The 21,119-nt window shown below is 41.6% G+C and overlaps 1 protein-coding gene across 1 annotated transcript in view; it reads left to right on the forward strand.

Annotated features, from left to right (window-relative positions):
- ADAMTS5 (ADAM metallopeptidase with thrombospondin type 1 motif 5) overlaps nucleotides 1-21,119 on the forward strand; it is a 96,108-nt gene that overhangs the window by 50,089 nt on the left and 24,900 nt on the right. The window contains exons 4-7 of the mRNA XM_069204079.1: nucleotides 5,180-5,463; nucleotides 10,347-10,530; nucleotides 14,799-14,974; nucleotides 20,467-20,642. Of these exons, the coding sequence (XP_069060180.1) occupies nucleotides 5,180-5,463; nucleotides 10,347-10,530; nucleotides 14,799-14,974; nucleotides 20,467-20,642 (820 nt within the window). The remainder of the gene's footprint in view (nucleotides 1-5,179; nucleotides 5,464-10,346; nucleotides 10,531-14,798; nucleotides 14,975-20,466; nucleotides 20,643-21,119) is intronic.

Raw genomic sequence — 21,119 nt, forward strand, 5'->3', positions numbered from 1 at the left:
TAACATTTATAACCTATGTTAAAAAACACAACACTGCCAAGTGACCACCATCAGAAACCCATGTCTTGCCTCTAGAGGATATCTACCGCTACATATAAGTGTCTGCTACCCAACATCCTTATACTAGTATTTCCTAGCAAAAGGTACTAGCAATATCATATGCTGGTGATTGGAGTATATAGCTATGCACTTACCCGAGTTTTATTGAACTACAGGCTTTATAGTACAGTATGGGGGAATGTCTCCTTTGTAGTCATACACTTGAAATATGCATAGAATATAGACCATAATGGAAAGACCGGAACAAAATTATGCCTCAGCACACTGCTCCCTTAAGTGCGTATACCACACATGAGTGTCTATAAATGTTTCCCCATGTCCTTTGTTCCTCCATCTAACCGCTTTAATAGTTTTATAATGGTGAGCAATTATTTGTGCACGCATGTCCAGAAAAAGATGCTAATTTTTTACTTTAATGCCCTTTATATCAAAACATTAATGTAGTCTTGACACTGATCGTAATTCACCCTTGTGCCCGTATCAACCATCTGACGTCACCATACTTTTGTTATAGAGACAACGTGCTTCTCGCACACATGTTAGAACAAAATGCTCCTTATCGACTCTTATGCCACTTCTGTAGATTGTCTATATAGTCATGGTTGAGTTCATAAATCAGCTGCCTACTTACACACACATGCCTTCATTGTGGCATTAAAGTCTCACTCGCCCACTTCCTTTATCAAAATGCCAGCACTAACTTTGTACATAGTAATGGACCCCATCCATTGCTGCTGTACATAGTCCGATGGGGTGGCATTGTTCCTACCTTAGGGTGGGAGGTTGAGGATGAAGCATGCCATGATAAGTTGGGGATGAGGCGACCTCTCTTTAATGACCCTACCCTACTTCTTCTTGAAAGGGATAAGATAGAGGGGTTATTAAACTGACCTTCTCAAGTATCTTGTGGGTTGATTGCTTAGCTAAAAGGAGGATATACATGAGACAACACCTCCTTCCCTCCTGTGGGTATTTGTTATATGATCATACACACACACTGGTAACCATCTTTGAATATTTTTTGTTACACTTTGCAAAAAGAAAATTAAACAAGGCTGCTTGGCTTGGGCGTAGGCATACACGGATGACCATCTTTGAATATTTTTTAATAAATTGTAGATCTTGTCATGATTTTTGTCATAGCTTATAATTAAAAGAAATTCCAAGATACCTCGTAGGTGCATACGTGTGCATGTGCACTTAAAGGCAGCCTTCTTAGAATGTTTTGCTGAAGTAAAACAGAAACCGTTAAAAGGGTGCCTCTAGTGTGTTTGATCTCATGTGCATATACGAACACCCATTTGTATGTTTGTTCTTACTTTAATTAAAACCAATCAAAAAAAATTTTTTAGCAAAGCCAAAACCAGAACTATTGGACTTTATAGTGATTGATAACAAAGCTGTGTTCCAAATCCGAACAAACGACAAGAGCTTTGTACGAAAGAGAGGCGGGGGCATCAGAACCTTCACTTTAAAAATAAATTAAGGGATAACATATCTCAAAACAAAAATAGATGAAAAATGCAGGTTAATGAACTAGGCCCAGGCCTAAGCTTTCTTCCTCCTCTCTCCTCCCGAACCATTCTGCACCTCTCTGCCCATTTCTGAGGGCTTGTCTTTCTCATTCTTGTGCGTTTTTTGTGCCTTTTTGTGTCTTTCCGAGTTCTTGTTTTCTCAATTTTTTTTTACCCCTTTTGTGCCTTTCCTAGTGCTTTCTTCCCTTGTTTTTGTGCCTCTTAGTCCATTCTGTGTGCCTACATGCTTGTCTTTCTCAGTGTTTTCCACCTGCTTTTGCTCAAGGCTGCTCCTGCCTTTTTCGCACTCCCGCCATTCTTTTGCTCTCCCATGCCAAGGTCCCCTTCCACCTCCCAGGACCTACCCAATGGAGCTGCAAGCTAGCCATGCCACTGGCTATAGTCAAGCCAGTCTATGCCCTTCCATGCTTGGACCACTCCCACCGCCAGGAACCCAGGATCCCCAACCCTTACTGCTACACTGCCACCAAACTCCACACCAGCAGCCCTGGATGCCGCAGCGAACACTGCTGGTGTGCTACCCCTCATACCTCAAAAGGCTCCTTCACCTGCACACATTACCACTTCACCTGCCACAAAGGGCACACCACTCACCACCACCCAGCAACCCACTCCAGCGCAACAACACCTATCGCATGAACCCTACTCAATACATGCTCAATATGTAAACATGCCACCAAGCTTTGGGACTTCATTGTCAGACTCATCCCAGACATTGTCTTCCTCACAAAACATTACTCAACTCAGCTTTGGCCCCTGACATTACCACTGTAGTACCCAAAGGTTTCAAGGCCATCCACTGTGACCGCACCTACAAACCAGGCAGATTGATTGCCATTATCCACAAAGTAACCATCCAGTGCACCGCAATCATGGATAACATCACAGTGGCCATGTAGCACTTAAACTTTAAAATCCAAGCAGGTGGCAAGTCTACCATCAGGGCACCCTTGCCTACTGACCACTAGGACCGAAATTCAGCTACTGTAACTTCATCACAGATTTCACTCCCCTTGCCATAGATTCCAATGACTACATGCTCCTCTGGGGACCTCAACCTTCACTTCGATGACCTCAATGACACAAACACCTGCACCCTCCTCCACAACATGAACAACAGTGGTCTCTGCCAACTCGTCCACAACCCCACACACACCATATGCCAGACACTGGACCCCATTTTCACCTCAGCAATTGAGCCACACTACTGAACTGACCTGGTCTGACCACTACATCGCCCACTTCAACATTGCCAGCTCCCAGACCACCGCCCGGACACCATCCAGCACCTTACATTGCAGATGGAGCAAAATCTCGGGGACCACATGGACATCAACACAACCCACAGCAACTCCTCCAACAACCTAGACCAAGACGTCAGACACTTCAACCACTGGATCTTGAACAGTACATACATCATCACTCCCATCGGTAAAAAGAACTCAAAAGAGCCACCAAACAATCAAGCTGGTACACCGAAGACCTCAAGACTGCCAAACGCTGCTGTAAATAACAGGGAAATAACCTCCTTCAAAGCAGTCCTCAACATCTACCACAGGCAGCTACCAAGAAAACAGCACTAGCCATGCGCATCGAAGCAACAGTAAAGAACTTTTCAAAATCATCAGAATTCTCCAACCCCACAACTGCAGAAAAAACCATCATACCCTCCCAGGAACTCTACAACAACTTTGCCCATTGTGCTGAGTGTGGTTGGGTTGAGGGAAGGATAAGAAATGTAAGGGAGGTATGTTACAGAGGTAGTGTACTGAGTTGGGATTTTGGAAGAAGGGGGCCGAAAAAAACAAGCCGGAAAGATCCTGTATGGAAGTAACAATGTTACATCAATGACTATTTACCTAAACTGTCAAACAAAAGGGCATTAATGAATCACATCAGAGCTTTCGAATAGTGCAAATATATGTCTGTTATGTTTGCTAGTTTTGTGTTGAATAAATGCTTTAATAGATGTGCTTAAGGAACTAATTGCTACCTCGAGCATTCTAATGGAATGGACTACACCATGTGTCAATCACAAGAACAGAGGCCATATTGGTCGCAAACAAAAGGCACAATGATAGAAATACAATATTTATGCATCCATAAGCTAATTTTCCAGCTTTCACATAAGTGACATTAGCTACCACTCAAGTTAAACTTCTACCAATTTTTCAAGTTGACAGTTCTTGCTGTCTTTCATGAATAAGTGCCTCCACGCCTCTTTAAAAAGTTCAAGACCTAGGTGTCCCTGCAGTAACGATCTGTTAACCAATTATAAGCAAGCTATTACAGCAAATGTTTGGCTCCAAAATCCAGTCATTAGAGACAAGAGTTCATTTTTAAACAGTGTTATCAAACTACATAGCAGGTAGCACAGTGCATCAGTATTGGATGTCTCCTTATTCGACAGCCACAAAGCATGCACTTTCACATGTGCATCCATATTTCTCCTTCTTCGTTGTGTGGTCACGTGCTAAGGCATTGTTTTTCACTAAGTCTAAAACCAATGGAACATAGACCATTCTTAACCATGACAAAAATGCTAGGGTGAAAATTATCTAACTCAAAGTTTAACTTCTTTGTGGAAAAAAATGTTTTTTAAATACATGGTTCTTTATCCATGTCACTTATTACTGCTTTAAAAGCAGAATTCAATTGTCATGTTTTGGTATAATACAGTATAATTAGCGATTTGGCAAGTTATTTAAGTAAAACTAGGAAAACTAGGAAACTCCCGTAGCAGAGTTTTCGATCTGTGAAGATCTTGACAGATTTACGAAATATAAGAAGATTGAGGTTTTAACATGTGATTCGTGACTATTTATGTGTTGACTTAATGTAGACTAGATACACTCGTGTGTGTGTTTTCTAAGTGCAGAGGCCAGTTGGGCAGCTTACTTCATAATACTAATTCTTAACACTTTCTTTGAGTGTACAATAGTGTAACTACTATGTTGATGGCCAGATGTGTATGTAAATATGTGAATGTGGAAGCTGTCCTCTGTCACAGCTATTTACAGACTGCAACATCTGGTTAATGTAGACAGCGTTGAGGAAGGTGCTTGAATGAAATATAAACTTGTTAGTAAATGTTGGAAAGTACAAGTGGACTTGGTTTTGTTGCATCTGGCACACACGGAGTGGCAGTGGCAGAGAGAGATGAAATATTAATCTAGCAAACTGAAATTGACAAGGCAGCGCCTAGTGAGAAAGTGAGTGTACCTTTGTGTGTGTGTGTGTTTGTATGTGTGTATGTGTGCATATGTACGTGTGCGTACGTTTGGCATCTATAATGCTGAAAACAAAAATACCTCTGAAACATTATGAGGTTGCCCTATGATTCTGATGAAGATGAGCCTGAATTACTGAGGAATATTTTAAGAAGTGTTCACGTCAACAAGTTACACATCATTATTTGTAATCCACGAATCCTATGTTTTACCTCGTGATACAAAGTGTTGTGTCAGTGTATATCAATTAATATGTAGTGAGTATGAAAATCAACCTACTGCAATAAACTTGTTAATCTGTATTCTTCATGTGAAACAACAAAATGTGATTACAAATTGTGATTCCTGTTACAGGCCACTGCTTGCTTGATCAGCCCAGGAAACAGATCTTGGGTCCCGAGGAACTTCCAGGGCAAAGCTATGATGCTATTCGCCAATGCAAGCTAGCCTTTGGCCCAGAATATACTGTGTGCCCTGCTATGGATGTTTGCGCCCACTTGTGGTGTGCTGTCGTTCGCCAGGGTCAGATGCTCTGTTTGACCAAGAGGTTACCTGCTGTAGAAGGGACACCTTGTGGAAAGGGAAGGATCTGTCTGCATGGAAAGTGTGTCGACAAAACAAAGAAAAAATACTACACGGTATGTTATACATGGAAATTTCACATAAGTGTTTTTATAGGCTGTCCTAAACCTTTTCTCTGAACTGCACCACTGTTTTTCTATTGTCATGTGCCTTCTTCCATCTTCCTACATTTTGTCTGTTATAACACAAGATAACTTAAATAAACTCTGTGCTTAATTCCTATCTAACTCTTAACAATAATCAATACGAAATATTAAGTAGTCCTTTCCTAGACTGCAGGTGCAACATGTCATTTGGCTTGTAATTAAGACCCAGAGTGTACTCTTTGAGGTATTTATTTTGTAAACTGTCTTAGCAATTCATAAAGCCACAGTGCACTTCCAAGGTTGTATTAATATTCCTTTCCATTATACTCTTGTTTGAAACAGCATCTCAACTCTGCTAATACAGTTAGTTCAGGTTCCACATTGTTGTAGCCATGTTGCTTCATTATGGGATTTTCTTTCTATCACAGTTGGGGATAGCCGACAAAAAGTTGCAAGATTATTGCCGAACATTCTCCTTACAAAAAGTGTGATCTATTGGGGACGCAATGATTGTTAATTCATCTCTCTCTCAGACTCTAACCAACGTTTGGGTATCAACATCCTCTGATATTGTGAAGTATGTGCAATGTAGAAAATGATACCCATTACCATTTTTGCAACTACTGAGCTAATTAAAATATTTCCAACACAGGTTTGCCTACATTAAAATATGTTTTCTTTGTCTATAGTGTCTTCGTTTATCACATTTTATGCTTAGCTATTTATATTATTTTATCTAATATTTACTCTCACATCTTTCCAATTTGTCATGCTTCCGCTGTCTAGCTATCTATTTTTATCTATGTTTTACTTTCTCGAGAGGCTGGGCTTGTGCAGCAGTTTAGCAGTAAAATACTTTCAGTATATCAGGTTTGTGACAAATGAATATATGTGTGGCTACTCTACATAGAAGACCTTCAAAGAAGGCTATTTCCATGCTAGTGGCCATATTATTACTATTTCCCTATAGTGAGTCTGATTCACATAATCATTTACTCACCTAGCTATCACTTACATATGCATTTACCACCACTTACTAGTGCAAATCCATATAAATGATTCACAGAACATGAATTTGCTCTCACAAATGAATTTAAACGGACAAGTTGTCGCTGTTCCATGGTGTGAACATCTATATATACAGGTGAACACCCGCAGATTTGTGAGTATGCTAATTTTCAGAAATATTTGGCACTCACATTTCAGCCCCATACGTGGTAAAAGAATTTCACCTGTTAAAGATATAAGTCCTCTTCAAGAGTGGGGCTGTGGAGATAATGTTCCCAAAATGTGTCAGGTGAATAGAAGAAGAGTTTCCCTAAAGGAAAAAACATTTTTTTGTGGGCAGAATTAACAGTGTAAAATGAACAACTGCAAATAATCATGCGCTTGACATTTTCATATTCTGAAATGTTGCTTTGCTAGATTTATGTGTATATAAACATTTATACTTATGAGAAACGTATACAAATTGTGCACCTATATTAATGAGCGTACATTTCTGACTGATGCAATCTTTTTGGTGTATTTGGCTCTGAGCCCACAAATACACTCTTAATCTCACCCCTTCTTCGCCACATTCCCTTGTTTTGTTATATTCATTTTCAAGCCGTTTTGTTATGAATCCATTATCTTCTTTGTGTCCTTGTCATATTTCATTTCCTTGTCACTCCATCCCCTCAGAATTGTGTTCTCTTCCACCTTTTCAATAGTTTTTGAAATCATTTGTATTGTCTTTCTCTTTTGATCTTTTAAATATCATATATTTATACCTATGATGTTTTAAATTGTTAAATGTGCCTGTAACTGGGGCTCTGTTTTTCTATACTGCAAAAATGTATGGTGAAGACCGCTCTATAAATGTGATTTATAAATAAACCAATATCCTTTTAATGCAAACATTCCGGATTACCAAATGCAATCTTTTTGTTAGCCGCCTTATTCCACTCTGATTTATACCTACCCCAGTGCCTCTTTTTATAAAAAATAACTTTAGATTTCAACAGGCTCGTTACACATAGTGTGTTATGTTCTTTCACTCAACATCCTTACTTGCATCCTGCCCAAAGACCCCTCTTCAGCAAAGGTTTTAATCTCTAAGCACTTTCTGTTTATCCACGTTGTGTCTGTCTCCTCCAGCACAGATCCATAGAGTGATGCTTAGAAACCACACTCCAAACCTGCACCAAACTCCACATCACAATGCTCAAAGGTCCACAGTCTCCTTCCAGCTCGTGTGTCTGCAGCTGTATAATCTCACTGCTTTGGTGGACCCTGGAAGAGAGTGGAGCCCATGGCTTCACACATAAGGCTAGACTTCACATGACCGGCCCCTGTTACTTTTGACTGCATTTTAAAGCTCAGTGCCTCATGTCTGTATTTTAGATGTTGAATTTTACAGCACTGGACATGTGGAAAGGCTTTAAACGTGTTAAATAAAAGTTATCTTGGAATGTTGAAGCAGAAGGTCTGTACCAGTCATTTTTGGCCCCGGGCCACACCTCTATCTTAAGTGGAGCAGTCAGCTTCCCAGTGTTACTTTAAACCAATTTAAGATTCTCTCATCTATTCGGGGTTAGCATCAAAGTCAATTTCTGGCCTGAATATAACGATTGCCATCTACACGGTGCAAGTAATGGGCATACGTTCTCTTTGGGATACTGTAATATTCTAATGCCAGCCTGAAAGTGAATTAATATCTGACAAGTGCCATGTAGGCCTTTCAGCACATTAGCAAAAGGTGCAGAGGCTACTCTAAGTGCCTAAGATTTTGGCAAGATCCACTTTATTAGGTCGCAATCTCTGTACATAAAACGCCCACGGCATTCCCTCCATTTCCCCCGTTACAGAGCAGAAATCAAATGTGCTTCTTTAGGAAGATAGCATCACTTCAATTAGAACATTCTCATAGTGAAGTGGTTTGAAAAAAATGTTCCCTGCCGGCTAATGGCTTTGTGAAAGGGGTGTATTGACATCTGACTTCCTCCAAACCGCGGAACTCCAGCGAACTCCACCAAGCCATGCAATAACTGTAGACACCCACCCCCGAGAGCAGACAGCTCTCTGTGCACCCCACGCCTCTGTGTGCCTATTAGAGCGAGTGTCTGACGCCAAAGCGACCAGTATGCATTACTTGCACCAGCGGCAGGGAATCAGTTACCATACTGCATTGCTATTTAAAACAATTCTTTCACATGATCTTGCAAGGGAGAGCGGCTGCGAGGAGAGGGATTGGCTGGGGTTTCTGAGAAGAGCCAAAAATATATTGATGAAACTCTTTTATTTTCAAAAAATGACAATAAAATGTCAGAGTTTACAATCATGGGGCTATATATATTTGAGTGTTATGCAGGAAGAGGTTCCTTGTGCTTTCACAGCGCCAAGAGGCGATATATTCTGCATTGTGCACTATAGAACTAGTCCTATTTACTCACATGCAATTCAGCATAATGCTTCTCAACAGTATGGGTTTTATTAGACTTATGAAAGTGAGGAGGAGGGTCCATTGTCTGTGGTTCGCTTAGAGGATGGACAGCTATATTTGGAGCATTTTTCTGAGCTATTAAGTGATTGTATTATTCTACGGTCTTCCAGGAGCTTTTCAAGCGTGGAAGCATGGATGAAGAATGTTCAACTGTAAAATCTAGACTGCTGGTAGCGTGGAATTTAGAGGAGTAATCTACGGGGCGCAATGTCCCTTTGTGTGTGTTTCTGCTGAGTTTACTGGTCAAGAAAGTGGGCTCATTTTCAAAGCTGGTTTATGAGCTATGTATATGGCCCTGAAAATGACCAGCTAATCATTTTTAGATCTGGTTTTTGCAGTGCAGCTGTCAAAACAGACCTATTGTTGCCCACAGCATACAATAGATGGGTTTTGTTTCGACTCCCTTCTGTCACTGGCTTTCTTCAATCGGTATCTTTCAGCTGTTTGCTTTCGATTTTGACAGTCATGGCTTGGCTTAGCCCAGCTGAGTATTCATCTCTCACCTAATGTTATTGGCTTTTATCCTCCAACCTACACTCCAGTGATTACATTAAACTACATAAAGTACTACCTGGTTGTCGGGTGCTGCTAGCTCTGTCTTGTTTGTTTTGCTCTACTGGGCAACTACTGTATGCTTTAACACATTACATACACTCCTTTTAGTTTTGCCAATGCTTACTTCTAATAGTGAATTATATTTCAGACAGAAATGTATACATTTTGACAGTGTCTAGTAGATTTGTTGTACTTTTCATGACTGTTTAGTGGAAATTATTAATGAGATTCCACTGTGACATGTTTGTTCCACACTCGTTAGGTACTTACCTCACGTATAACATAAGCAGTCAGACTGACTTAGGCTTTTGTCCGATTACTCCTCCGCTTCTCTTTACATCTGTTGGTTTATAAAATTAAGGGCCATCATGGAATAAGCAAGAAGCATTTGATATGGCAGCCAACACATATTTTTTTCATGAAATGTAAAATTATTATTTTTTTCTTAGTGGGCATGGTAGATGTCTTATGATGGGATATCTGGATAAAGGTCAGATTTAATTAGCAGCCACTTTTAAATATTTCTGTTTTTGGTTTCTTAACATAACTTGGCAAAGTTTCATTTTGCACCAGAAGTGATCGGTGCTTTCATAATTTTTTTCAATAGATAGAGTAACTGCTTTGCTTCCCAGTGTTCTACTGATATCCCAGATCTCTAAGCTCTGTGACATTGAGCCCCATTTTCCCTGGGATATTTAATATAGACGTGTAAATCTAACTTCAAAGGATTGTATTTGCTGAGTGTGCATACTCATTTGCTTTGCGGAAATTCCCATGGGACTGTATGGTTTATGTTGCATTGTTTCTGTTTCAGGCTTCACATCATGGCAACTGGGGACCGTGGGGCGCCTGGGGACAGTGCTCTCGCACATGCGGAGGAGGTGTTCAGTTTGCATACAGACACTGCAACAACCCAGCTCCACGGAACAGCGGGCGGTACTGCACAGGAAAAAGAGCTATCCATCGCTCCTGCAATGTAGTGCCTTGTCCTACAAATGGTAAGGTCTACTGCAGAGAAGAATCTTGCATTATTACATAGAACACTAATATAATGAACATTCAATTTTTCAAGCAGACAACATCATACAGATGGTATTGTCTCATTATATATGTGGTTACTTGAAATCACTGTTTAAAAACTGGTTCATAATCATAAACATTTTTCAATAGCTCCCTTATAAGAACGAGTATTGCATAGACTAACATTATAATTTGGTAGGTACAGGGTTTTTTAGGTGCCACTGCATATATGCAGATGCCTTTAATGAAACAACCTTTATACGTGCAAACAGACAGTCACTGACAACATAGCAGTGTTATTTATGTCACTGAACAGCCAAAGAATACCATTGCTGGCCCTCCTCACAACATCTCACGTGTCTTACTACTGGATTTATGTGGCACTGTTTCCTTAGGGTGGCTAGTCGCGACTCAACTCTGTTTTATTGTGGCCATAATATAGTGATTTGTAGGGCAGCTGTAAGGTGATAAGGGATGCTATACATGAGAAGAATAACACCTTCTGATCACCAGTGCTCACTTATGCTCCAAAATTGGAAGATTGGTCGAAGGTAGCAGACGAGTGAGGGATGTTGAGAAGATACTACAGGAGATGGTAACTGTTCTGCCAGATTCAACCCAGAGCTTGCTCTTTTTATGCCACCTTTTCTGGCTCCCACACTACACTGACAGTTGACAGATGCTCGAATGGGGTGAGCATTTTTGATGAATATGGCATACTATATTATACAAAGACTTTTAACTTAGAGAAACAAGGGTTCACTGCCAATGTGTTCATTACCAGTGACAAAACAAAGACTTTTACTTCATAGACATAGTATGTCATATTAGGGAGAGACATCTGCCTTAACATTTCACTCTGGTGTTCACTCTGTCTCTTTCTGCTCCATGTTGTAATAGTCACCACTAAAATCTAACTTATACAGATTTCTTACAAGTGATATGATTATCTGTTGACCCCTTGTGTCTTTGGACTGTTAATTTGTCACTAACATAATTTGTGAACTCCAGTACTCTTCCCTGGAATGCCTGCTGGTATTGCTACACTTCCCATTACAATGGAGGATTTCTGTATCTCCTGCCATACTGGATTTCTCTCTCTTCATCCTGCTACTAGTGAATTACACATTTTACAGTGTCTCTTCTTTTTTGCAGCCAACAAAGATAGGAGGTTTCTTCATCTCTCCCATTTGTTAGAGTGCTCCATCTTTATGGCAAATCTATTTGTGTCCCATCTTAAAAGACATTTCCTTCACTGAATTATCCATATGTTTTCTTGCCTTCCAAAGTCTCTCTTCTCCAGCCTATCTAAGACACCTACTCCTATGAAATCTCCATCTGTCTTCTCATCATAAATGTTTTCTTTGCTTAGGGCTTACGTGTCCACACTTCTTCATCATGGGTTTAGCCATCTGTTAACACGCCTTCCAAGGTTTCACTTTCTCAGGCATCACATTGTCTTTTTTTGTTGCCTTCTCAGCTCTGGGATTCACTAGGAGAAAATCACCAGACAATCACAAATTCTTCTCCTACTGTATTCAGTCATATTAAGAGGAGAAGCAGGGTGCTCAAACTATCTGGCATCTCTCTGTCCCACGTTATTGCACTCAGGCTGGCTCTCTTTTGGATTTGAAGTGGGACATATCATTTTGTTTCTAATGCAAGTATATTGTGTCACCTATAAATCAAACATTGCACTGCTGTGCTGGAGATTCTTAATTCATATTGTGTCAAGTGTAATGATCATAGGAAATGTGTACTTAACAAAATAACTAGATATTAACGTCAGACATTATACACATACTGGGACTTCTCTTTCGGGTACTTAGCACATACAGAAATGCCACAGTGACTGAAGGAAGGAAATCCAGGCTCGAAGAAGATGGCTTTAGGTTCTATTACAGACATGCTGAACCGTTTTCACTGAGAAGAGCCTAATGCATACATTGACATTGATCAGGTTAACAGTGCACACAGATCGGCCCATTCCTTTCGGTGTTAATGCACATACACTGGGTATAGGTAATTTATCACGTAATGGTAAATTGCACATGCAGTTCTTTCACATGTTGACACTATGCTTTGGGGTTTATGCATAATGTGTTGGGCATTGGACTAGCAGTGAAAGCATACTTGTATTATTCTTGGAATTTCTCTTGACATATTGGACCATTCCCATACCAGGACATGCCAATATTTTGACATAATAAGTCACTGTTGGAATTGTTGATTTACAAATTGTTGGTTATTGCTCTCACAAGTATTCCTACAGAGACATTGCTCTTTCAACCATTATGAGTATTATGGAGTTTTGCTTCATTAAGTATTGCACAACATATCACCTGCAGACCAGTTAAACAGTGCTGATTAAATCGAGTCACTGTTGCTACGTCACCTGTATCTTTCATAGCCATTGAGCAAGCCAGCAGTCTTCAGCTGACTTCAGTTTGACTTAAGGCTAACTACACTTTGGGGGTCAGTATGACCCTGGCGGAAGGCGGAGAAGCGGCGGTAAGACCGCCAACAGGCTGGAATTATGACCATGGCGGTTACCGCCATGGTCATCCGCCGGTTCTCCGTTCCGCCCGCCGGGCTGGAGACCAGGATCTCCAGCCGGGCGGCCGTCACTATACCGCCGGCGGTATTTGGACCCGGCTAACCGCCATGGATTTCATGGGGTTTGAAACCGCCATGAAATCCATGGCGGTAAGCACTATCAGTGCCAGGGAATTCGTTCCCTGGCACTGATAGGGGTCTCCCCCGCCCCCCACCCTCACCCGACTCCCTCCCCTACACCCCCCACCACCCCTGCCACCCCCCAGAGGTGGCAGGGCCCCCCTCCCCACCCGACCCCCAACATAACATCACTCATACACACACGACACACACGCAGGCACCACCACCATACATGCATGCACACACACCAACAAACATGCAAACATCCTCACACACAGTCAGACACGCACATCCACATTCGAACATACACGCTCACATCCATACAGACATACCTAAAGACATTCACGCACTCATTCCCAAACACACAAAACCCCCGCAAGCATACACGCACTCACACACCCCCTCTACATACACACACGCACACCCCCATGCACGCACACAACACACAACACCCTCCCCACCCCCCTCCCCTCACGGACAATCGACTTACCTGGTCTGACGATCCTCCGGGAGGGGATGGGAGCCATGGGGACTGCTCCGCCGACACCACACTGCCCACAGAACACTGCCACGCCGAATCACAGGACGTGATTCGCTGGGCGGGGTTCTGTTGGTGTGGCGGTGGAGATGGAGCAACCTCCACTTCCCCGCCGCCCGCCAGTATGGCTGTTGGCGGCTCTCCGTCTGTAAAAGGACGGAGAGCTGCCAACAGTCATAATAGGCCGAGCGGCAAACCGCCAACACTGGCGGTCTTCCGCACGGCGGTCCCTCGGCGGTCTTGGAAAAAGACCGCCGAGGTCAAAATGACCCACTTTGTGTTAATTCTTTAATTTACTTGGGCTTTTTTTCTCAACGTGGAGGTGTCATCACTCCTCACCAAAACTTGCGGTTCTCAAGCTGGGATTTGGGTAGTCATTTGTGATGATACTGAAACAGAGGGAACTGAACAGGAATAAAACCTCAAACCTACAGATTGTGATTCCAAATCATGGTGTAGGTTCTATTGCAACACAATAGGATGATGGACGAAGTGCTGAAACTTTTCAAAAACTCACCCCCAGTCACAGATCTGGGTTTAATCCATTTTACTTTTGGTCACCATGCCACCCAAGTTTGGACCCAGCCGTATGAAAATCAGTCTTGACCCTGCTCCCTATTAGAACAGTCCAGCCAGAAACTCCAGGCCAGGTCCTCCCTGGACCGGAAACAAACATCCTGGGAATGGTTTCTAGGTATGGTGATAAACAAAATGATGGATTAAACCTATATATGTGACTCGGAGTGAGTGATTGAAAAGTTTCAGCACTCCATCCAGCATCCTTTTATGTTGCATAGGTTCTGTTGTTCCTGTATGTAAAGTTCAAGTTTGCATTGTTAAAATGACTTTTGTGTGTTAATAAATAATCTGATTGTTTATGAAATTACTGATGTAAATGCTAGTTAAGTAAGAATATCAAACACTACATATTAAACACTGTAAACCAAATAAAATCTATCATAATTAGCATAGAGGACAAATCTATGAAATAAATTCGACTATCCAAAAACCTTTCTTGTTCTTCTTCTCTAGCCAAGTCCTTCAGGCAGGAACAATGTGAGGCGCGAAATGGCTACCAGTCCGATGCCAAAGGGGTGAAGTCCTTTGTAGAGTGGGTTCCCAAATATGCAGGGGTGCAGCTTGCGGACGTCTGCAAACTTACTTGTCGAGCCAAAGGGACTGGATACTTTGTGGTATTTTCCAGCAAGGTAAGTGCAGATTCTATTTTTAAAGCATGAATAATTCTTTAATGAAAGCCTTGACGTGGAACCAAAGTGAACGTTTTATTTTCAGTAAGGGTCAGAAAGTCCTCACTATACACTGTCTATTTTATATTATTTGGGGCTCGTGCGAGCAATTTGCATATCGTTCAGTACCACCCACTTGATCTTTCTAATGACACATTCCTGGTGCTGAAGCCAGGCCATCCAATCCTGCCTGCCTCAGATTGATGTTAGGTGACACTCGAGAGATAGCTTTATTCTGTTTTTTATTACTTCTTCCTATCAACATAATTAGTGCTGCAAGGCTGCTCATACGTTTTTCTATATGAGTGACCAGTAGTTTTAAAGTGCATTGCCAATGTAAACCAGTAGATTTCTAAAAAAACACAAAAAATAAATAACCAACGAAGAAAAAACAGCAACAGCTTCAATACGTATAAAAGAACGTTAAAGTGAATGTGTCTTGTTAAATCTTTCGTAAAACCAGTTTTGCAACTGAAATCACCACGGAGATAAAGAGAGAGTGGGGACTACAGGTGAGGACTGCTGTTGCTTATCAAAATGTTTAAGGATATTTGCCACAACGTTAGACCTTTGGGAAACTGAACAAAAAGCAACAAACATTAAGGATACCTTACTCTGCAATGATCCTTTCATATGTGAAGATAATAATGGTTTCAGATTATAGGGACTATGTCTTCCCTGACTGTACATTTAAGGACATTATAAGCAGTACCCATTGTGGGCACTGTCTCACAGAAAATCTGCATAATGGGGATGATATTGACCTCAAGAATAGATGAGACAATGGGGGTCATTGTGAGTCTTGAGACACTAGCCCGCCAGACTCGCGGACGGGGTTTGGATCGCTGCCAATGTGGCCGTCGGAGCGCCACATTACATCCTTGGTGGTCGGGCTGCTCGGGAACCACCAGTTCTGCCAGGTTTGGAGATCCTGGCGGTCTGGAGGTGGTGGCAGTCCTAATCCACCAGAGCAGCACGGCAAGGAGGTCAGCCTTGGGGATTACGACACCCTTCTCTGCCAGTGGTTTTATCGCAGTACCACTGCCATGAAAATGCTGGCGGAGAACAGGTGCAAGGGGCCCCAGTTGGGCCCCTGCACTGCCCAAGCACTTGGCATGGGTAGTGCAGGCACCCCCCTGGCCAGCACCATCACAATGTTCACTGTCTGCTTTTCAGACAGTGAACATTGTGATGGTGCTGGTACACGCTGCAGGCTACAGTGTTGCCACTGCTCGATTATGAGCCGGAAACAATGCTGCAGCCCGTTTTCTCCTAGGCCAGTGGGCAGAAACTTAGGTTTCTGCCCGCTGGCCTAGCAGGAGACTATTATTAACTGCAGCGGGGAGGTCGGCATGTAGGGGGTGGCCACCCTATCAGGAGTTTGGCTCGCAAAGTTTTCCATCTGCCAAACTCAAAATCGGGCCTAATGTGTCCCTAGAGGTAAGATTCAAAACAGCACTTCAAATAACACTCAATAATAAATTCTGAATTAAAATGCGATTTTGGGACCAGTAATTTAGAACACTATGAAGGTTTATCAAATATTAAAGTGCAGTATAGAGCAGCAAAAATATAGTTCCCTCAAATCAGTCATAAAGTTCAGAAATCAAGTGCCATTAAGCCACTCAGCTTTTCAAATAGATGCAGGAATGAGCAAAATCTGGGTTGCGGTCAGACCGCCACCAGTGTAGCGGTCCGGGCCTCCACAGTATGATGGCTGGCACGACCATGTTTCCGCTGGCTGATGGCCTGGTGTTGGCGGCAGTGTGGAGATTACGACCCATTCTCTGCTGGCATTCACGTGGCGGTTGCACCACAATGTAAATGCTGGTGGAGACAGGGTGCAGGGGCCCCCATCGCCAGCCCCATTGTGTTTTTAGTAAAAAGCGCAATGGATGTTGGTGCACACTGCGCACTGCAACTTAGCCGCCGGCTCAATTATAAGCCGGTGTCAATGTTGTGGGCTGTTTCACGCTGAGCCAGTGTGCGGAAGCTCTGTTTCAGCCCACTGATCCAGCGGGAAACTCATAATAGGGGTCACAGGAAGGTCACCACACTGGCGGTGACCTGACTGAGGGAGTTTGGTGGGCAGACTTTTCCACCCTCCAAACTCATATTGAGGGCTTAAATCTAGTATGAGCAGGAATTCAAAGGAGGAGCAGAAAGCATCCCTAGTAAAGACCCAAAAGCATATTACTCACCCTAAGAAATAGGGCTTTTTTAACGACTATCACCATAGAAAGCATGGAAGTTGTACAGTCAGCATGGGTTGAACTAATGTATCTATACATTGCCAGATCACAGTTCAACAATATAAATTGTCATGTATTGCCAAGATCCCGGGCCTATCCCCTAAATAGATAATACTTTTCCCCTTATCACCTAATGTCTTTGGAGGTGTCAGAACAAATCTGGTTACATAAACAATGAAAGATCTCATAATGAGTAGCGTGCAGAGAGTGAGCAGAAAGAGTCTTGAAAAGAATCTAAAGGCTTCTTCTTTGAAAACAGCATGTCAACACAAAGCAACAGTCCACATTTTGCTGTGTGCAGCACCAATGAGAAATAAACATACAAATAATAATATGGATGCTCCAAGAAACAAAATAGAGTGGGGCCTAGTTGAGTCCTAGTTTGGCCTATGCCAAGAAAACATAGTTCTATACATAATAACGTTACCAGTTCGGTTTCAAACATTTCATGTTAATAAGCCAATCAGAAATTAGCTCTAACACCTTGAAAAGAAATGTAAAGGTCTGCATGGAGATTGATATCTCTACCTGAAGGAACTATTGCTTTCTTTTCAGTTCACAAACATTCCCTGAATTACAGTTCATTTGGGGAATGTTGTGCCATTTTCCTTGGGCTCCTATTCCTCTACAGTATAGATTCCCACACATAGGGGAATGGAGCCCACTGTTCAGCAACATGTTTTACCTCCATGTAGAAATTATTTTTTCATGTGGAGAACACCCTAACTCTGCACTTCCCCCGCTCCCGGCAAATATGTGATAATCTGTTCCTTTTTCTATTCTAGAGGGGAGCTTCTCCTTGCTTTGGCTGGATTTACTTTCCAACCATGTCCAACCATTTGAATACTTATAAACATGGTTGTGGATATTCACAAACCAGCCAGCGAAACCATTTAATGTAATGCCCAATTTGTACACTTGAGATGGATCTACTACTGTGGTAAATGCCTTTATGCCTGTCAGGACTCCTATTGAGAATTCCTACCAGCGATAAATTAGATATTTTTAGACATAAACTTACCTCTGTGGGTCGGGCCTTGTGTAGCTTTGGGGTACATCACTTTCACTTAAGTGCACCTGAACAGGAGGACAAAAGTGGTTTGTATTTGCAAAAGTTAACTACAACTGTGTACATTAGCAAATAAAAATGAATACACCATGGCAAAAAAATCAAATAATAGCTATATCCACATGAGAAAACAGTTCATCCAAGTAATACTTCTTGAACTTTCTATGCAGCGGTTCTTCTTCAAATTGCAATAAACCATAGCTACCTGAGGTCACTTACCAAGTGGTGGCACAGAAGATAAACATGTAGAGCAATTTGATTATGCTCAGTTAAACTTTATTCATAAAATCATCATATAAGACACTTCCAGAGCATGTTTGCCGTCATTATATAGTGGGTATGAGAGACCCATTATGTTGTAACCTTTGCCATTGTCCACATGGATCCTAATGCATTTTAAGCATGTGGCAGCAATTCAGGAAGTTTGTACTATCAGGGTGTTGCATGCAGGGTAGATATTACCTGTAACTGCCAGCGGGCAGGCCATGTGGTGATGACTTCTTCATGGGGTGACCACTGAGTCCCTCCTACCTTCCACTAACAATGTCAGTTTCCATTTTGGTGCAGTGCAGATAGTGAAAGAACTGCTAAGATAAAAAGCAACATTTTACTCTTCTAAATGTTATAATTTATCTAGGAGCTAACTATGGGTCTCACCATAGACCAGTTGCTTTGTGTGGAGGGCCAAGGTATCCATTCCAAGCAGGTGTACATACAGCCCTAATTTTGCCAATAGAAGAGACGTCTACCAGGAGCAGCAGAATCAGATGAACCACAATAAGACAATGGCAAGAGGATTCTCTGCTTCCTACCTTTTATAGCTCAAATGCTGATGTGGTGCATGGCATGAGTTACTGTTCTAGAAATGGTTTACTGCTGTTTAGATGTGTGGTTGAACATAAACTGCAAAGTGATAGGATGTGAAAGCTTGGAACCGTCAATAAATTGTGTATAATTAAAAAATAAAAGGTGAACTACTAAGAATGTTCCTCAAACGCCTGCAAATATGTGCAAAAAGTAGTGTGGAAAACTTGAATGCAAAACGTTTATTACTGAGGACCTTAGTGGTGTATAAGTAAATGTGGTGTTTAAGAAAAAATGGTCCTCAACTCTACCCTTACTCTTAAATACCACATCATCAGGCACAGGAGGAAAATAAATAGGAACCTAAGGATTGTCACCTCCATGATGCAGCCACTGTTATAAAGTCTCAAATGTACTATGCATATTGTAAACTATTAGTTCATTTAGCAGTTTAAAAAATAAGAAAAGTCTATGTAATAAACTCAGGAGAATCAGGTCCTTTGTCATTGGCATGCAGACGGATTAAGATGTCACCCACCCCCCCTGGCAAAAGGTTTCAAAGAATAGTTGACAACATAAACTACTGTGCCACGAATCTTGAAACATTAATGTGGGAGGATCTGGGGAATTTGATCTAATAAATAAGGGCAACCCTGACATGAGGATCTGTGTGAGTACACAACCACACACTCTCTTTCATGTGCATGTCGTGGATGAAAAGTACTACCCATGATCAACTATGTCAACAGTACAAGTAGTAATGACAATGTAGAAGTTCATTGTATTTAGTATGAAGGCTGACTTTCTCATTTCTACGCAGGAGGCAAAATATAGAATAGTATAGTCTTAAGTGCTGTAAATTCTGACAAGCACGAAACAAAAGTAAGTAATTGCAAAAGTGGAGAATCTTGCTGCATGACGGCAGAAGAAGTGCAATTCGATACTCTACACTTTGGCGGCAGTACTTCATCCATCAGGGACATCTAGCACCCTGGCAGACTACCACCCCCAAATTTAGAGATCACTGCTAGCCCATTGGTGATATCGGTATCATGACAGGAGCCACCATCACGGTGATTCCTGTCAATGTACAAAACATTTGGTATACTGCCACCGTCAGTTTCGACAGCTGTCCACCAAACTTTTACAAACTGCTATTTGGGAGTTTGTTATTGAAAAATGAAAAACGAATGACTTCAACATCCTGGGACTTTTTTCAGACTATCGGCAGAAGCTTCCCGTCAACACAGTCAATGTAATGACTTTTTGCATTTGAATAACTTACTTTGAGGTTTAATTTTTGGAATATTGTTTCTTTTATTCTGTAGGTGGCTGATGGTACCGAATGTAAGCCATACAGCAATTCAGTGTGTGTCCGAGGGAAGTGTGTCCGAACAGGCTGTGATGGCATCATTGGCTCTAAGCTTCAGTATGACAAATGTGGGGTGTGCGGAGGAGACAACTCCAGCTGCACAAAAGTCACAGGAACCTTCAATAAGAAATGGTAAGGCACTCAAGGAAGATATTACTGTCATTTTTATATTAGGATAAACCAGATTAGACATATTATTTATGAGACTCAGGAAATTAGGGAAGATTTTGAAAAAGGACCACAGTTCATACAGTGCCTGTTTTCCACACCCACAAAAGTCCTGTCTTCTGCCATACAGGTCAATGTAGTTACCTCAGTAATTGCAACTCATTGGCCGGAGGCTAAGCTCCTGTAAATGAATCTCTAGGACACCATCAGCCATGTTATCGTTAGTGTTCATAGCTTTCAAAAACATAATGCAAAACTTTATAAACATTTCATTTTCACTTAACCTTGAGCAGCTAGTTTATTGACAACATAATCTGTTTCATTACATAGCAAATGGGCAGTACATCAAGCACTATCTGTGTTGCAAAACTCCAAATCAAGACATGTTAATTTTTCTCGATAATTAATCAGGTACATTAATGTCTCCAGACGAAGGTTAAC

Source organism: Pleurodeles waltl, chromosome 8 (assembly GCF_031143425.1).
Source record: "Pleurodeles waltl isolate 20211129_DDA chromosome 8, aPleWal1.hap1.20221129, whole genome shotgun sequence".
Taxonomy (NCBI): Eukaryota; Metazoa; Chordata; class Amphibia; order Caudata; family Salamandridae; genus Pleurodeles; species Pleurodeles waltl.